Raw genomic sequence first — 20,048 nt, forward strand, 5'->3', positions numbered from 1 at the left:
CACAAATCGGACCTGGGCCGGAGATCTATGTTGTCTGGTGTGTCTGTCTCCGTGGCAACAGAGATAGGATCAGGGCACCACAGGTTGTCGGGTCTTTAGGTTTATCCCAAAAGTCAAGACCGATACACAGTCCCACACATATTTTATGACGCAGTTTTTAACGGGACACGGCCCCTCACATACAAATTTCGCTTTGGATTCGTAGATAATAACACCTGCGAATGTGGTGAGGTAGGTGACCCTGACCATCTCCTTTTTTCATGTACCCTCAGAGCCCAGTACAGGCTCGAAAAGCCTAATGGCAATTAACTGCCTTAATCGTTCCAGACTACAAGGAGACTAAGACAAGACCAGCTAAAGATCAAGGCTGTATAGATGAATGCGTAATAATGTACAGGGCAGAGCCCAGCAACAGGAGTGCAAATTTGCAGTAACTACCATAGTGGTCCACTTGAAAGCCCTTAGCACTCAGTGTATGCACACCGGCAGACATTTGCTGGCTGGGCACATTGTATGTCAACATTGATTCATCAAACCTTACTAATTAGAGACATCAGCTACCGCACTGCTACCTACTTCTGACTGTCAACTGGTAATTACATTGTAATGCATCACCTTCATATGGAGGTGTGCACTTGCACGTGAACTACAACACACAGTACATAATTCTCAACTAATGTATACTATACTCGTAAAGCTCCTACACTGTTCTGTCTGTACCCTATTGGTGGTAACCACTAGCATTTCTCTATGTATTGTTTGAATTTCTATATATATAATTGTACCAATATCATATGGATGTCTATTATTAACTTTGTAACTCTATGTAAATCTACGCACTTGTATCTCTTAACCATATGTAATGCAACAACAGCGTATTTCCATATTCAGTTGTAATCCCCTACTACTTGATTTATGCAGTATAGCAATAGAATGTTAGTATCTCTTCTAGGGCCCCGTAACCGTGCCCATGTTGTGAACCCCCCTTTTTTTAAGAAATAGATCATTAAATTTGTCGTCTCCACGGAGTTGTGTTACCGTGGCACGGTCCTCTCTGGCATCTCCCTGCTGGGTTGGCACTCAGTTTCGTATGGGTATACCCAGATATATCCGGGGCAGAAGCCAGCTCTGCGGTTTAAACCTTGCAAGGCGCTTTCCGAATGAGAAATCCACTGCACAACTTTTTTTTTTTTTTTTTTTTTTATGCAGTGCTTCAGATGTCGTATCTCCCTCCTGCGTCGTCTAAATGCGTTGAAATACTAATCATTTGTATATCCTAACTTCTTCCTTTCATGTGATTTTGATGTTCGTTAGATCATTCCTTCCTGGTGTTGCAATTTTAATGACCATTATCTTCGCATTCTTAGTCTGATTATTACCTTTACGTTATTTAAGTGCAGTCATTTGTGTTATGATTATGTTGTACGCTGTATATTTGTAGTGTCATTAGGTTATTTTGAAGCAGAAGACATGAAAAATGAGAAATGGCCTGGTCGGGACTCGAACTTGGACCTCTCGAACACGCATCGAATGTGCTACCGTTACTCCACGAATGCATACTGGAAGGACGGAGAAAATATTTCCCTTTTTAAAGAACGACTGGCAATTACGGTGTACGATTTTACTTTCTTTGCTAACATAAAGGAAAAAAGATCTTACTAGGAAACTTGGCGACTTTTCGCACAGGCGTGAATAATACCAGCACAGAAGAAAGGTAAAACAAGCCCTTTATTATTCGTCAAACTCTTAACACAAATGCACGTACTTCGTGCTCACAATAACAACAACGACGAATTGTGGTGGAACTTAAGAATAATTTACCAATAAATTCAAATATAGTTGTGCTGGACAAACAATTTAGTTTAAGGTTAGCTCAGCTGACTCAACAACCTACCCGCCGATATAGTTATTAAATAGCTAAAAAGGCGTATCAGCAACTCAGCATAACAACAGTCAGGACAGAATGGTAACGTACACTGGCTAGCGAAATCACGCTCTGAATAAAATACTAGTTTGATCTGTTTTTATACTCTCTTCACTTGACTTCAAATTTTCACCCTGGCAAGGAAATGCGATGCTCAGGAAAGATACCAAAATTAAACTAATTTGTTATGCAAACTAAGGAAAATTCTACAAAGGGACCCAATCACCAAATCCTGGTGGTGACGAATTATTGTCCACCACTTTTTAGTTCGTGCGTCACTGTAGAGTCATTAGGTTACTTTGAAGCAAGAGACATGAAAAATGAGCAATGCCCTCACCAGAACTTGAACCTGGACCTTTCGAATAAGCGCTGAGTGTGCTACCACGAAGGCATGCTAGAAGGAGGAAGACACTATTTTATAGTGGAAAGGGTAAGGGAATCGATGAAGAAAACCATTCCATTAAAAGGCGTCGATTCAAGAAAAGAGTTGGGAATTCATGTTTTAGAGAATGGTTGTCTCGACTTGCTTTGTTGCATAGGTTTCGGTTTTACTTATATTACCAAGTGCTCATCAATGACTCGGCAACCCTCGCAGTTGGGAAAGCTCCAAACTTGAGTTGTGCAGTTGCCGGGACCCCGCAAATGTATTTCGTATATTTACAACAAACCTGCACAATACCAATCACAAATTACATCGCGAGACAGAAAAAAAAGAGATGAATGACAATGAGCTTCTATATAACAAGCACAAGTAAAAATCAATAAAATCCACTGCAATTCCTAACTGACAAAATTATTTGTTTAAATTCTCGAAATCAAAATTATTAATCACCAAGGCCATGGCAATTCCCTGTTAGGCACACATCCGGTAATAACTGCTGTCCTTCTTTTCCGGTCGGGAATACATTGACGCTAACTTGCCTTCTTTGAATTAGTAGAAGAGTGTTTGGGGTTACTTCTGAAGCCTTAGGGTGCCGTTAGATGTTGTATCTATCTCGTTTCGGATTTAAAAAAAAAAAAAAAAAAAAAAACATTTATTATGAAAAGGGAGAAAAATGTTTCCAATGTTCTGAGAAAAAACATCTGGATATAGACTAAGTTGTTGTTCTAGTCTTTGAGACATACTGACTTCACTTTAAAAGATGGACGATCCGCTCCAGAACCGATTCACTTTACTGAACGAACGATCAGCACTCCGGCGAAAACGGAACAGTAGTTCTTTAACAGATCACCGAGAGCTGTTGTTGGAAAGCGTGAAAAAATGATGTTTTCCTCTTCATGTAAACATTAGCATTCCCTCCTTTATTATCTACCGGTATATGTCTCTGACCCATTTTTGTGTCAATATGTGCATTACGTATGTACATATATGTGCTTTTGGTTTGCTTGTGTTCCATCTAGTATTTAAAAAACAAAACATTAAATAAATCGATGCATATCAGGGAAACTGACCAGCCTGTTTGCAAATGGATGGAGTTATTTTTTTCTCCCCACCTGGCACCGCAAGAATCTGTTAAAAGTACGTATTGTGTTGGCAACTAAGTAATTGTTGATTTTTTTTAGAAAATCAAAGACAATTTTTTCATGGAATTAAATAACTTTATTCTGTAATGTATTGCCCATTTTGATCAATGACCTTTTGCCATCTTTCAGGCAGCATCATAATTACACGTTCATAAAACTTCTGGTTTTTATTATATAGCAAAAATCTGAATCAGGTACGATTTGACATCATCATCATCATTATTGAAATTTTTACCATTCAATGAGTTTTGTAAAGATCGAAACAAAAAGTAATCAGATGGTGCAAGGTCAGGACTATATGGTGGATGTGGCATAACATCCCAACCAAGCTCCAATAAACTTTTGCCGAGTGACCAAAGATGTGTGTGGCCTTGCATTGTCATGATGGAATACAATACCTTTTCGATTTGTCAATTCGGGCCGCCTTTCTTCAACTGCATTGTTTCATTTCGTTAGTTGTTCTATGTAGACATCAGAATTGATCGTTCGTTCGGTTGGGTGGTAAGAGTTCTAAGTAGACAATTCCTTTGTAATCCCACCAAACTGAAAACAAAACCTTCTTTTGATGAATATCAGCTTTTGATGTTGTTTGAGTTGGTTCACCTGGCCTGCTCCACGATCCTTTCTGCTTGATATTGTTGTAAACAACCCATTTTTCATCGCCAGTTATCAGTCGTTTTAAAAATGGATCATTTTCATTACGTTTCTTTAGCAATTCGCAGCTGTTAATGTGTTGCGCTAAATGTGTTTCTTTCAGTTCGTGAGGAACCCATGTATCGAGTTTTTGAACATAGCCAAGTTGTTTTAAGTGATTTTCAATGCATGTATGTGATACATGAAGCTTCTCTGCAATCTCACGTGTTGTACTGTGACGACCCGAATCGATTATTGCTTTGATTAGGTCGTCATCGTCTTCAACTGGACGACCAGATCGTTGTTCATCTTTGAGTGAAAATCACCAGAACGAAATTTGGCAAACCAATTTTGACACTGCCGTTCTTTTAAGGCTTCGTCACCATAAACAGCACATAACTTTTTATGAGCTTGCGATGCGTTTTTCCCTTTTCGGAAATAAAAAAGCAAAATATGACGAAAATGTTCCTTTTGATTTTCCATTTTTCAACGAACGCCAAACGAAAACTACGCAACCGATCAAAAAACATTTTTTACTGATTGACAGCTGAATTGCCAACTATCAAATAACAAAATGTGTTTTACATTTGTACTACGTCTGCAACCCTAAAAATTCAACTGAAGCCATCTATGAATGAAAACCGCAATTACTTAGCTGCCAACCCAATAGATTATAGGAACTACTTCCTCGGATTCCCATCTGTCAGCGCTCCGGAGCTAGTCACAACTCTGGGGGCCTTCGGAGTCGTGACTATTCGTTCTTTTCATCATTCCTGCTTCAGCCGAGGATCTGAATCCTAGTGTGTCTTCATTATTCGCTCTTTTCATCGCTCCTGTTCTAGCCGCAAATCAGGCTTCTGAAGTCTTAATTATTTGCTCTTTTTGCTTGCTCGGAGCTATTCCTTTGAGTTTTATTTCGATTCTTTAAATACTGTGTCATAGTACAGCTATGTATATTAGATATTACCTTTTTATACAATATTACTGCAATATTTATGTACAATACCATGTTATATTTTTATTTATTTATTTATTTTACTAACGTCTTGTAATCAAGACTGTGAATTTTTCTTTAATCTACTTTAGAATCTTCTTAGAATTAGTATATATTTATAAACATAAATTTTTCCACCTAATATATTTTTAAAAGGTTAAAGAACAAAATGTGGACCGTACTGAATAAAAGAACCTCGACCGATATTTGGTATCATTTTGTCAAATTAGATTTAAAAAAAAAGGAAAATGCTGATATTGTCAGCAAACAATTTCCTGTTCTTTGGGATCTGTCTCCAATCTAAAAAATTATTTTTACACGGTGCTTTCTATTAGCAAAAAACTATCGATTATAGTGATAAAATAATGTAATCTTTTAAGAAAAGTGAGTTCAGTTTTCATTGTTTAACATTTTTTTTTTAATTTCAGAATTTTATTGTTACGTAGATTTTTTTTATTTTTATTTTTATTTTTTATTTTAAGGGAAATCTCAAAAGTACGGTTGAAAGAACTCGGTATTCCACGAAATATCTAATTGATATAATCCATTTTTGCATGCAAGCCTAATTAGCATTATCCAATCAAAAGTGATCAAAACGGTCTCTGATACGCAAAGCATAGATCTATTCCATAAAACTGTTTGTTATGACTTCGAAGTAATAAGTGGAAGAATCTGTGCGAATCATCGCTCGTTCAGAAGCAGGGCAGACAACCATGGACGCAGTGAGATGTCTGAATATTTCCAGACAGATAATCCTGTGTTAATGAAAAAATTTGAGAACTCAGGAATTGTTCTAACAGGACTGGACAAGATCGTAAATGAATTACAGCTGCTTCTCAAGATCGATATCTGGCAATAACTGCCCATCGTAAAAGATCGGAACATTGTCCTACTGCTCAGCAATTAAGTTTAGAGCTTGCAGCCGCCGCTTGAACTGTAGTATCACAGCAAACTGTATATAGAAGGTTTAATGAAAGAAGCCTTTATGACAAAAAGGCCAAGGCTATGTGTTTGATTGCCTTCCTAACAAACGAGTGATCGCGTTTAAATCTTTGAACTCGAGAGGTGACTATCACACTTGATTTGATGCGGTAACTTGAGAGGTGTCTCTCGGTCAGCACTTGATTTGATACCATAATTCGAGAGGTGATTCTCGATCACTACTAAGTTTGACGAGATAATTCGAACATTAACCACACTTATTTGGGTTTGGTTCGGACAATATCGCTTCATACGCGTGTTTAATAATACACTGCGTATTAAACAACTACCAATCATTAATCTTGAGTACGTTTTTTAGATTCATTGTTACGCATGCGTCTTTGACGTTAGTTCAAACTCGACAGTCGTGGCACTAGAAATATTTTTTTCATAGTTACGGAAACCAATAAGCAGGCAATACGATGAAAAAATCAGTTCAATTGAAGATGAATTCTTTTTCTTGTTGATGAAAAACGAAATTACGTCTACGCATAAACAACTTGAAGAAAGAAGGAAAGCAACAATGAACATAGCCATGATGTAAGAGGTGTAAGATGGCGAAAAAATAGGGTAATAGATAGTGAATGTGAAAGCGGCAATAATTCAGCAGAAGAGAGAGAAAATTCAGAATGGATAACGTGCACAGAATCCGAAGAAATACTGCAAAGAATATCGCTTGCATCCGGCGAAAGAGGCGCATAACAGCAAATATTTTCAGACAATTAAAGAACCGTTAGATTTATTTAAACTGTGTGAAATCATTTTAAGCTAGTTGTAGGATATTTACCAAATAAGTGGATATGTATGGAGGGGGCAGGTTCTTTTCACGTGAATGAGGAGTGGCCTCTGAGTATTAACCCTTAGCGCTCCGCACGTTTTTGTACCACAGGACATTTTCGCAGCGGAATGCAGCATCCAGAATATCTGCATAAATCTCTTTTTTGTAAATATTTTACCAAAGAAAGGGTTGTGACTATTCTCCTTAACTGACCAATAATCCTGCATATTCGCCAGGGGTATCGTACCCATATTGATAACTCCAATAAAAGCCCCAAACTCATCCTCTTCCACCGCCCGCCACGTTTTCCAAATAGAATTACTAGATATTCCTTTATTCTTTAGAACATTTTCTGCGTAATTGTTGGTTTCTTTTACAATTTCATTTACCAGTTCGTTTGTGAAAAATAATTTGAAATATTGTGTCGGCTGTACAATATTTGTAGGAATTTGTGGTCCAATGACCTTTGGCGATACACTAAAATGTATTCTATCCGGAATATCTAAGTTTTCCGTGACATCACGCCATTCATTTAAGTCTTTCGGCGACTCTTCGCTTTCACTTTCAATGACTACTATTCGTCGTCTCTTTGGTGGTATAATTTCGGAACCACTACTTGAAGTGTCAGAATTATAATCAACATTGTCTTCCACAATATCTTCTAACAATGAAAAATCAAACACATCTTCACTATCACTCAACTCTATATTCTCATCACAATAATTATTTTTCTCCATGTTGCTAACCATAAAATGAGTCAAATAATGTTTCAATCGTAACGAGACTGAGCACTAATCGTAGCGAGACTGAGCACGTTTTAACTACAGATAACAATTGCCAACGGAGTCCAATGTTTTTAGTATGATCAGGCTTAAGATGTTACGGAATCGTCCGCGTTGGCAATTCTTATCTGTAGTTAAAACGTGCTCAGTCTCGCTACTGTTACGATTGAAACATTATTTGACCCATTTTATGATTAGCAACATGAAGAAAAAATAATTATTGTGATGAGAATATAGAGTTGAGTGATAGTGAAGATGTGTTTGATTTTTCATTGTTAGAAGATATTGTGGAAGACAATGTTGATTATAAACCCAGAATGCACATGGGAGATTATTTCCAAAGATATCACACCATGTTGAATTACAAAATTTAAAATTTACTTTTCATTTACAAGAAGGTGCATATGTATAAAATAAATAAAATCAAAAACATTCACAAGCACGTGTATTTCTTCTCATTTAAATTAAGACTCCTTCTTCACACTCGTTCCTCTGCGAAAATGTGCCGGAGTTGCTAGTAGGCAGTGGTACAAAATGGTGCGGAGCGCTAAAGGTTAAACGGTCCCTTTTACTTATAAGATATTTATCAATATTAAACTGATTGGTGGGTGGAACTATGGTAGAAAATCGGTATATACAAAAAAACTGCTACTTTACTCTTAATGGGGTGCCATTTATCCCAAACATAAACCTTAGCGAACAAGATTATGGCAATCCTAACGATACATAAAGCTTTATGAAAAGAATAACTATTTTATATAATGAATGTAATATACAAGGTGCTTCACAGGATGTAGAGAATACTAAAACATTGAAAAACTTTTGGATTTGGAACAGAAAAAAAGATTTATATTTCAATTTTCAGGATTTATACATCAGAATAAAGAATACTGAACGACGAGTTTCTCAAAATGTTTGCGATCTATGGAGACAACGAGACAAAGTTTCTGCTCGAAATTCGGGATGACCTGCTTGAGTTGCTCTGTTGTAATCGACCTTATCACACTTGTTATCGCTGTTTTCTTCTAAATATGTCTTTTTGTCGGTCTCTATAAAATTGATCACAGCCCCATAAAAAAAAGTCTAGTGGTAATAAATCAGGGCTATAAGCGGCCAGAAAAGTCCACTGCCAAAGGGATTCGGGAAGCCTCTCGCGATGACGCAAGTATCACAGTGACTTCTGAACAAGTCCAGGACGTCTCCTCTTGAACGTGGAGGAGCTCCGTCTTGCTAAACCACGTGTCTTGAATCCAGTATTCGTGGTAAGCATCAGAAATGAATTTTCTTCTCAAAACGTCTAGACAAAATTCAATGTATGGACAATAAAATGTGGATCCAAAATGCCACCAGAACAAAGAAACACACCAGACAATGGTCTTTTGTGGATTAAGAGGTTTGACAACGACAAATTCTGGTTTCTCACTGCCCCTAATCCGATAATTTTGACGACTAACATAGCCGTCCAACCAGAAGTATGCCTCGTAGGAAAAAACGATATCGGCGCAGTTAAAGCCAGTGTCGATAATTTCGCACATGATGCTGGCGAACTCCAGTCTTTTTCAATAGCATCTAGCCTGATAGATTGTCCTAAATGAAAACTGAAGGGAAAATGTCAAGATCTTTGCAGGCTATTCTCCATGCTGAGGCTGCTCTGACGCCAAGTTATTGAGCCAGTATCGAGTTGATGTTGATGGCTTTTTCTCCATTATTATTTTGATAGCGGTGATGTTTTCTGGCATGCTTGCTGTCTTTTGTTTGATCTTCATGCCCACTTTGCCATCAGCAACTAAACCTGTTCGTTCAAACTTGGCAATTAATGCTTTTAACATACTGAAGATGGCTTTGGCCTTTTAAAAAGCACTAGACAACTTTCTGAGTGTTTCGGCAGGTTTCTGGTTGCAAAGAGAAAAAGTTAATAAAGCACATTTCTTCGATTGCATATCGGTACATTTTGGTGAAAACAAAATATATTTTGTATTTTAAGCTAAAACAAATTGCTGTGTACATGGGAAGAACTTCCCCCTTTCCTATATACACAGCAATCTGTTTTCGCTTAAATAATGTCATAAAATTGCATTATACATATTATCGCACAACAGTTTATGACGCGATATAAATAAGCTCTCATATTTGGCGCTTTAGCGCACATTTGGTGACTGGAGTCCCATTAGCCTATAAAATCCATAAAAATCATATAATATATTTTCTAAACATAAGCTCTGATAATTAATTATTAACCAAAAATTAATTTTTTACTTAAAATAAGTCTTAACGTGCTTTTCCATAATTCGATAATCCTATCCAAAATATGAAAAAAAAAGGGGGTACTAATCGGTTTCCAGGGCCGTAAAAATTCGCCAAACTATTGTTGATGCCAATGCTGCCAAAACTAATTGCGGCAAGAAAGGAAGTATAATAGTAAATAACTATCTAAGATTGATGTTTTAATTTAGATGAAAGGTTAATTTCATATAATACTTTTTTATTATTATAATTTATATGAAAAAGGCTAAACATGACTGAATGGAAGCATAAGAGTAAGTAACTATTTCAGATCATTATTATAATTTATATAAAAATTGCTAAACATAACTGAATGGATGCCTGTATCGCTTTTTCGCTACCGACTTATCGCTAAAGCATAATTTCATCTCGTTGGTTGTTTTTTCTATAATGAATGATGCCTTTTCTTTGAAAATATTCTCGGTACAGTGCAGAATCGCTCACGTATTTGTTTGCCGCTTTTTACAAGGGTAAAAACAATTGAATTTTTGTCAATTTTATTTTGCGTTTTAAGTGAAAATAGGTCAATGTGTACATAGATAAAGTCAAGGGTGTGCGCAGTGCCATTTTTGTGCAATTCTAGGATTTTTTTTAAGTGAAAATAGGTCGATGTGCACATGGATACCGAGTATGTGCAATTCTTAAAAACGCGTCAAGCAGTGAGTGATTCTGCACTTTACCGAAATTCTATTGCCGACTTTTCGTCATGGGCAATTCCCAAATTGTTAAATCCATAGGATATCAAAAAAGGATTTAAAAATTAAACTAGTATTTCAATGGCATCTTAAAAAATACAGAACTATATAAACTTACGCAATCTGAAATCAACGCGTACGCTAAATTTGGCGCGCTGTTAAATGGGCGCGTTTGCTAGATTTGGCGCTTTTGCGCATACATTTTCGCTGCAATTTTTTTACGGCCCTCAAAACCGAATAGTACCAAAAAGAGTACTTACATATTATCCCTTGCACCGAGAAACTGTTGCCAATCAGCGCCAATTATGGATAAGCATGACGTCACAACACATTCATAAGATCTGCACTTTCATTTGATGAATCTTATTTTGATTTTTGGCAAGCCGCCTTTCCTTTTTATTATGAAGGATATGAATTAACTGTTACTGCTGTATTCGAAAAAAAGCGATAAAAATTTTGGAGACGCCCGCTACAGAATACCAAGCAGTGGATTATTTTATTTCAACATTATTGGATTCTACCATAAAAAAGTGTATACTCATGGGCATGATATGGTCATCTGAATATGACAGACAAAGCAGTTAATAGGTAGGAACAACTACCAAGAAGAAACAAAGTGCCAAAAATGAAGCAGGTTGAATATCGATAGTTTACTAAATAAGGACGCATCAGTTCTTTCAGAATTCCGTAGGAATGATTGGCTTAACTTTGGGAAGATCTCCACAAGCTTACACAGCAGACAAAATACCCAAGAATCATTTTAATTTTTAACGAATACTAGATTTAATTTACCCAAGGATTCCCGGTAATATTTTATGGAAGTTAAACAATTTCAGAATATAAATATAAATTGTGTAGTTATTCAATATCTTAAGTTAAAACCATATTTTTCTCTTACACACACACATATGCTAATAAATACCACATTTCTTTGAGTATTTCATCCTTTTTTTTCACTAATTTTATCGCCTGAAAATCCAGGTGAAATTTATGCAAATAATTTAATTTTCGAAGGGAGTAAGACTATAACAAGTGAAACAGTTATGGATAAACTACAAGTAACTAGCACAATATTTTTTCTTTAAAAGAAATCTACCTTTACATTTTAATAAGAACACATAGAACATTACAATTATCTATAAGATATCGTTATTTCTACTTCTGTGTACTCTGAATCTTGCCCATTTTTATTGTTGCTTCTGCCAGGCTTCAAGCCGTAATTCATATATAAATAATTAGAGAATGTGAATGTGCAGCGGACTCAACCAAAGCCCCCTGAAGATAGCAGGCGGCTTTGACTCAGCAGCCAAAATGGCTATCTGTTATATTGCTTCCCTGAGATGAGACGGTTCTCATATTAGGCTGTTATAAAATTCAACAGCTAGAAGGCAAAGTTCCGCATGAGCTTCGCAAGTAGTTTGCGAAGGTTTGTTTTTGTTAGTAAGACAAAAACAATCACTACGTGGATGAATCTAGTTTAAAAGTTAGGGTAAAACGTTCTCAGAAATCACTGAGGAAAGAAAAAAATTACACAAATATATTTTTTAATTTTCAAAACCTGGTGCTAAGCTAAGAGAGGAAATACACAAAATAAAGAATATCACACACATATACAGAAAGAGAAAATAGAAACAAAAACCCAGAATTAAAAAATATAATCAAATCTTTAATACACATAATGCTGCAGTAAGATCCAATAAGATTTCAGAAAGAAGATGTAGCAAAAGTAAAATAAGGAATTAAAAGGACTATTGCTACATTAATAAAATATGCTATAGTACTTTTCTTTCATATTCTATACCTAACATATATAATAAAACAAATTTCTCTAATTCAGTATGATAATTGATAAAAATAAGTAAACATAAGACTACAAATAATAAAAACATGATAAGTTACGAACAATATTATTAGTAAATTTCACTTGTATAAAATAAATTGCAAAAAGCTGAAACCATGCACTATTAAGCCCTTAAAATTCCACACTTGATTAACTTGCTTCAAATTATGGTGGTAATTTTACCATTAGCCATGATTTCTAGGTTTTCAGTGACACAAAAAACTCAAGTAGTATAAATTACTACACTTATCTGCTACTTTTGAACTATATTAAGTTTTACTAAAAAGTTTATACTCATATATATATATACACACACAATTTATATCTATATAAGCTATCTTCATTTAAGTCTTTTCTGGTCTTTATTTTTATAACCATTGGTCGCAGACATATACTTCCAGTTACAAAAATGCTTTAAATGATTAAAATATTCATGTTTTAGCATTTTTAAGTTAAAAAGAATACATTTTGTATAAAATAGAAAATCTAACTCAGCTGATCCACGTTCAAGTGGTCCCTACACATTCTTTCTGCAATTTTGAAATTACTAAATTTATAACTAAGTATGGTAATTCCAACTCATATCTGAAGAGATTTGAGATATCTAATACAGACGTGGGTTCCTGTACGGGGCAGTGCAAAAGTCGAACATTTGTTGTTCTACTGTTCAAAGCTTACACAAGGAAGAAAACTCACTTCTCAGTTAAACTCTATAAATAATAATTTTCCTTCTCCTCCCCATGTGTCTTTACAAGATAAAATGGCATTTTCTTTTTTCTGTGTATTTATTTCTTACATTTCATCTGTAAATTTGTAATTATTTTATTTTGTGTTGTTGAATTTGTTTTTTTACTTACCTCTGTTAGCCCTGTGTGGTACACAAGCAGTTTAACGATTGACTGAGATATTTGGTATTAATCTCAGGCATCATATTTAGGGGCTACACATAAATTGAACAGCAAAATGTTTGCATAATATAGTTAAATATAAAACATTAGTTTAGAAAAAAGTGCTTAATATAAAGAGTATCAAATATTCTACGCATATTATTGTGAAAAGTGTGATACAAATTTTTTTTAATTTTTTAATGGCATTCTTATTCACAAAACCTTAAGAGAATTTGGGTGAATTAGGAAACAGAGATAATTCTTTTGAAAACAAAATACAAACATGCTTAGTCATTTCATGATGAAGTGACACTGAGATTGATTGCATTCCTCTTCTGTTTTTGTTTAATTTACTTTAAAAATTTCATAGTTTTTGAAAAGGTCTTTAGCTTGTTTGAAATGTTTTGGTTTTAATATTTTTAAATTAACTGTTGCATTCTTAACTAATTTTAAATCATTTGAAATTTATTACTTATGAATTTCAATTTCTGGTCTTTGTGAAAATTTAGTTTTAAATTTCTTACTTTGTGTCTTTATATGCATATATATATATATACATGCAGTAACTTTTAATTAAATTTAAACAATTCTCTTGTGCCATTGCTGCAAGGAATGAAATTTGAATTTAACAAATATTCTCTATTCGTATAAAGCTAATATAAATTTAAAATTAGTTACGAAATTTTAATTGCAAAAATAACAATTAATTATTGCTGCGAACTAATTTACAGTGTCATTTAAATTCTAAGAGCATATGTAAATTAAGCGCACTTATCTAAAACCATGAAAAAATATATAATATTCCAAAAAATTAATCTAAAAAATTTATATACATAATGAGCAAAAAATTTCCCTAAATACAAATATAGGGACAATACAGAAGTCAAGCTAGAGCTTTTGCTGTCCAAGGCAGTCCCTGAATTTGCTGCCCCATTTATTCTTCACCAGCTTTGATGATCTGGAGGACTAACCCTTATAAAATGATATTTCATGCAAAAAATTATGTGCCTAAAAATGCACTCCCCCAAGGTGGAACATTCTCTAAACCTTCCTCTAGCTAAGCCACTGGGACCAGATAATTTTTACTAAATTTAAGAATGCTGAAATGTGAATAGTAGCTTGATTATAAAATTTACTGAGTAAAGTAAATTACATGACCTTTACATATATTTTTACCAATTCAAGTTTGAAAACTAGATAGCTAAAGTATTCAGACATCTAGTCATAAAAGTATCAAAGTACAAGGTTTGTCCGGTATGTACTAGGACTGACTTTTTCCTGTCAAAACATGGTGAAGAAGAGGGATGTTACTGCACTGGTTGTTGGGTGGGGGATCTTAGCTACCAGTGCACCAGTCACCAGTTGTCTCCAAGCCTTCATAAAGTGTAGATCTAGTTTAAGATGAACCCCTTTCAAGGTGTCATGTCATCTCAACAATGAATTGTTTGTTAGAGAAGCATTACGCAGTGAAGTTTTGCATCAAACTGGGTAAAACAGCAAGTGAGACCCATGACATGATTAAGACTGCTTATGGGAGTGATGCCACATGCACAAATGAGTTTTGGATGGCATAAATTATTTCAGATGAGAAGAGAGCAAGTTGAAGATGAGCAACAGTCAGAACACTCTTCAATGACAAAAAGTGATGAAAACTTGGCGAAAGTGAAATCTTTTGAACAGTGACCACCTCAGAAATGAGTCACCCATACCCATCCAGCAATCGCTTCTTTATTCTGAGTAAAAATAGCCTCAAAAGATAATTACTGTGGTTTATATATTATGCTCATAATGCCTTAATGATCTCAAGCAAAATAATATTGTAAAAAATTCAATATACAAATTTTAAAAATTATTCAATTTTTTAATGCTGCAGTTAATTAATTTAAAATGTTAAAACCCCATGATAATAGGATATTATAAACTCTTAAAATATCAGCATTTTATCTAAAGCAATGGTTTCAAACTGGCAGACACTGAAGAAAAATTATGTAGCTGCGAAGACACTCCAGTTATGCATTTGAGATTGAAGATTTCAAGATTTTAGTTATTTGAAGTCTGAATTTACATTATTGTTATTATCATTAAAAACAAGCATGAATAATGCACCAAAAAGTCCATAACGGAGCTAATTAATTTGCAACAGGACATAAATCTTATTCAGATTTGAAGATACAGATCCGATTTAACATTTACTCTCATCTGTCAAAAAATAAATATGCCCAATTATAAATTTTTGCAGTAAGTATACATGCTTTGCTTCAGAATACATCTACAAATGAACAATATTTTTTCATAGTTGAAAATTAATAAGAAAAGGACCCATTGATCAACATTTATCTGCAATCCATGATCAACATAATTTACAGTAACTTTTCTCCACAACTGAAAGACTATCAAGTGTAATGTTATTGTAAGAAATATAGAATTTTATAATATTTACATACAAACACAAGTATTTTTATCCATGGTTCAAAGAACAAATTATTGAATAATAGAAATATGAAATGAATAAGAGAAAGACTATGGTGCTACTTAATCTGAAGTTTTTCTCAGTATATTTTCTGTGAAGCCATCGAAAGTTTTCACAATTTGTTTATTTTTTGTTTAGAGTAGAGGAAGTTATTTAATTATTAATAACATATTAGAATTTCTTGAAAGAAATATTAGTCTAAGAATTTAAATATTTAACTACCAATATATTTGAACTACCATGTGTAACGAATAAAAATGCTTTACAAGTACTAAAATTCAGATTTCAGGTAGAAAACAAACTTTGCATTATTATTATTACTGGGCACTTCTTTGTTATAGCCACCCCCAAGACTGAATTGCCAATCAACCGAGATTATCTCACCAAAATCTTACTGTATGTTCTTATACCTCGCTGAATGATCATATATATCAGTATTGGCTGCGTGTTCTTATACCTCGGCCTTGTAATCACCATATTAGCACCTGTTACATTTTTGCTCTCTCCGCATATTCTCATATTATTCATTTTTTATGAGGTTTTTTGAATTTGCACTGTTTATTAATCCTCTGAGTGACACAGTTTTTTGGATTTGTCATGAAGACCTGTATTTATGATGCACTTATTAGCTAAATTTATATAGTTACTTATTTTAGCCTCTATTTTCATTTTTTGGCTTTGTGTAGCGGCGATTTTTGGTACAAAAATCATCGTTATGCAAGCCAAAATAATAAGTCAAAGAATTGCATGAACTCGGTATCCATGTACCGCCTGCCCAAAATTGCCAAGTTTTGCCAAGGGGTATCCTAAAATAAACTTTTACCTAAAATTGTTTCGGCGCTTTTTGAAAGTCATTATTGCAAAATTATATTTTGGTTTCAAATTATGTCTGAAAGTAAAAAAAGAACTTTATTAAAAAAAAAAAAATATTACTTTGAAGATGAAAATACAAATTTTGAATTGTTTGTTAAATGAAGAAAAGGCATCACAAAAAATCTAAATTTAAATGAGGGAACACTGAGAATCATTACAAAAATAGGTACTTTTACGTTTTGCTGGAGCAAGCGATAAAGTCGCCAATAATGCTACAACTGATGCCAAATGGAATATCCTCGCTGGTAACCTTTTACACCTCATTTTCAAAACAAGCAGCAACCATTTCTCATCAGATTGATTGTTTCTTTCAATACTGGCATACAATTAGATACAATTTTAAACACATAGTTCAATTTTGTGCCCTAAGGCCATTCGCGGTAATTAAATCAATAAAGATGCAATCACACTGCTTACCCGAAGGAGAAAATATAGAAAAGTCAAGGGTCATCAATTCTAATGAGAATGCACTAGTGAAGTAAAGCACTGCGGTTTTACATAATTTCTGAGTAAGCTATTCGTACGAATTGAAATAATTCTTGCATTTAAATTTGTATTCCAAATTAAGATTTAACTTGAAATTAATGTAGATAAGTACTGAGAAAATTAGATTTTTGTAGCATAGTTTACTTGAGATGACATCTCTTGGGGTCACATGATACGAAACAGCGAATCAGGATGTTGAACTATGAAAGCATAGTAAATTCTTAAATTAATGTCTTTTTACAAATTTATTGTCTTTATTTATTGGCTTTTTACAAAATTTTAAACGATATTAAAATGTTTATGTCTTCAAAATATAAAATTCTTAGAACTAACATTTGTTAGCGTTTTTTTATGTATATACTGTACGTTGTCACATTTGCACTGGCGAAACGGAAAAGTAACAAAAAATACTTTGTTGTTTTTTACAGTTACTGGAATGTATCCCTATATCTTGTATTCCTTGTTGCCCTCGTAAAACAGGTTTCACACAACACATGCTTTCTAGGGACCTATCTACCATGTTACAGGAGGAATACCTATAAATCTTTCTATTATTTTTCTCAAGAAATAAATAAAAATTAAGAAATGGTAGCAAATACTCATCGTACACACATGTATAAATGAAGAACTTGGAATGTTAGTGTTTACATTCATGAATTAGATTTTATGCCGAGTTTTATAGCATTTTACTACTTAATATAATGCCACATATAGTAATGTACAATCCATATTTAATCTTACGGTAAAGTATGATTTATAGCTATGCTGTTAAGAAAAGTACTTCTTCCAAAACATTTATTTCTTCGAAAAACTGTCATTGCGTTGCTTTAGCAAAGGAAGAATTCAGCAATCATTTGAATTTTTAAAAAATTAAAAACCAACCGTTATCTCTCTCAACTAAAGTACTTAAGATACATGTTTTAAAACACAACTGTTTCACACAAAACTTTCATTAGCGTCTTAAACTCGATTAACACAATTAAGAAATCAGTTAAAATTATTATGAAAACTTGTTGTCCTACTTAAAGGATTTTTTTTATTTAAATTAGTACCCTCAAAATCCGCATTAAAACCGTCTTAAAAATGTAAACAACTAACATGTTTCTTTTAAAAAATAAAATTCTGTTACTCACTTATGGAACAATCTAATAATAACTAAAAATATAAGAGAAATATTTATAGACATTAATGTAATTTTAAGGAAAATTCGCTAGAGAAATACACTAAAAATGAAATCATATAATCATCTTTATTTAACACGTGATGTGCCGAGGAGCTAGTAAATTCATCAAATGTTCAAACACTTTTCTAATTATAAGAAATAGTAATACTTTGATATAAAAATAAAAGTCTGAAAATACTACCTCTATCAAATTTTTTCCCTTCAGGATCGATGTCTTTTACGTCAAATATATCCTCGAATAACACACCCGCCATCCTTCAAGTTCGGAATGTTTCTTTTGTTTTGATGCCAACTTTGATATAATTGCTGTCAGCAAATATCTGTACGCGGGAAGAAGTTAGAAAAATATAAATATGAATTTCATATATTCTGTCAAAATAAAGACACTACATAGATTGATCAGAATTGAAAATAAATGATAGGGGATTCGGTGGGAGTTTAATATTATCTTATAATTTTCTACTTTAAAAATATGCTGACAATTACTAAATTTAAACTAAGCATTATTGGAAATGCACAGCACTATAAATACAAGTAATCATTTGGGTTGATATTAATGCATGGATCAGTATTTCCAATTTAAACTCCTTGCTAATTCTTTGTTCATTAATTTTTAAGACATGCTGAAGGTAAGGTTCGTAAAAACAACTATTCTGTGAACTTACTGAGAAAAACTTGTATCCTTTTGACAGTGATTCTTTTACGAGTATTATTTTACTCCTCAAAGCTTTTCTCATTAGTTAATTTCAAGAAACCTATTAACACAAAGAATTTTATTACGTTATCTTAGACATGCTTTTTTAACAGAAATGATTTTAGTTACTTACCATAAAAAGGAGAAAATTAAAAACTAAAAGTAATAAATTAAAATATGAGTTTTGAATAAGTCAAAGATCTTAGACTTAATTTAAGTCAGAGATCGTATTTTATTCTCGAGTGTCAAGATGTAGAAACATCTTTTTACTCGACTTCTGATAAGAATCAGGTGGGAGAAGAAAGAGTAGGGTGGAACCTCATTAGAATAACTCTAGCTCTTAGTTGTAGGTATGTAAGGATATATCAACTAAATTTAATAACAGAATAGAAAGAGTAGAGTCTAGATTCAAAAGAATCAACGGAAATTACCAAAGGAAAATTGTAAGAACTGTAGAGGGAGAATTCTGATACGCTGAAATAGGTCAGCATATTTAATTGAATTTTTAAAGCATGTTTCCAGAAAAATCCCGGAAGAAATGCCAGAAGAAATATCTTGGTTAAAAGATGAAAAGATTCAAGAACTACTTAGTAATATTATCGATCACATCGACAAAATTAAGAAAGCAAAATCCACCGTAGAAAAACTTGCAGCAGGCTCCAAAGCAGCTATGTTCCTGTCAAAAATCGCAGAAGAATAAACATGAACTTCTATGATACTTTCGCAGAAATGATGGAAAAATAAACTTATTTAAAAAAAAAAAAAAAAAAAAAAAAACTTCAAAAATTCCTTCATTTCAAACTTTTCTGTTTCAAGATGCTTCCATCCAAGGTTTCTAAAATATAAGAAAGTATTTTACTGCTCTTGCTTCCACCAGGGTCAGTACTCTGGTGGGTGACCACTCATGTGACTGGCCTCGACCAATCAACTTTCGACACGCAGAGAGGAGGGGTCTATACCAAGGAGGTTAAAATAGAATCTATTCTAACCTCCTTGGTCTATACAGAGGAGGAGAAGAAAC

The 20,048-nt window shown here is 33.7% G+C and overlaps 1 protein-coding gene across 1 annotated transcript in view; it reads right to left on the bottom strand.

Moving 5' to 3' along the window:
- Positions 1-18,660, bottom strand: part of Polr2H (DNA-directed RNA polymerases I, II, and III subunit Rpb8) — a 151,706-nt gene extending 133,046 nt beyond the window's left edge. Inside the window, exon 1 of the mRNA XM_035354187.2 lies at positions 18,515-18,660. Coding sequence (XP_035210078.1) covers positions 18,515-18,587 — 73 coding nt within the window. The 5' untranslated portion in view covers positions 18,588-18,660. The remainder of the gene's footprint in view (positions 1-18,514) is intronic.
- Positions 18,661-20,048: the final 1,388 nt, after the last annotated feature.

The sequence above is a fragment of the Stegodyphus dumicola genome, chromosome 10 (genome assembly GCF_044657685.1).
Source record: "Stegodyphus dumicola isolate Sdum_Otavi_A_Nest chromosome 10, ASM4465768v1".
Classification (NCBI taxonomy): Eukaryota; Metazoa; Arthropoda; class Arachnida; order Araneae; family Eresidae; genus Stegodyphus; species Stegodyphus dumicola.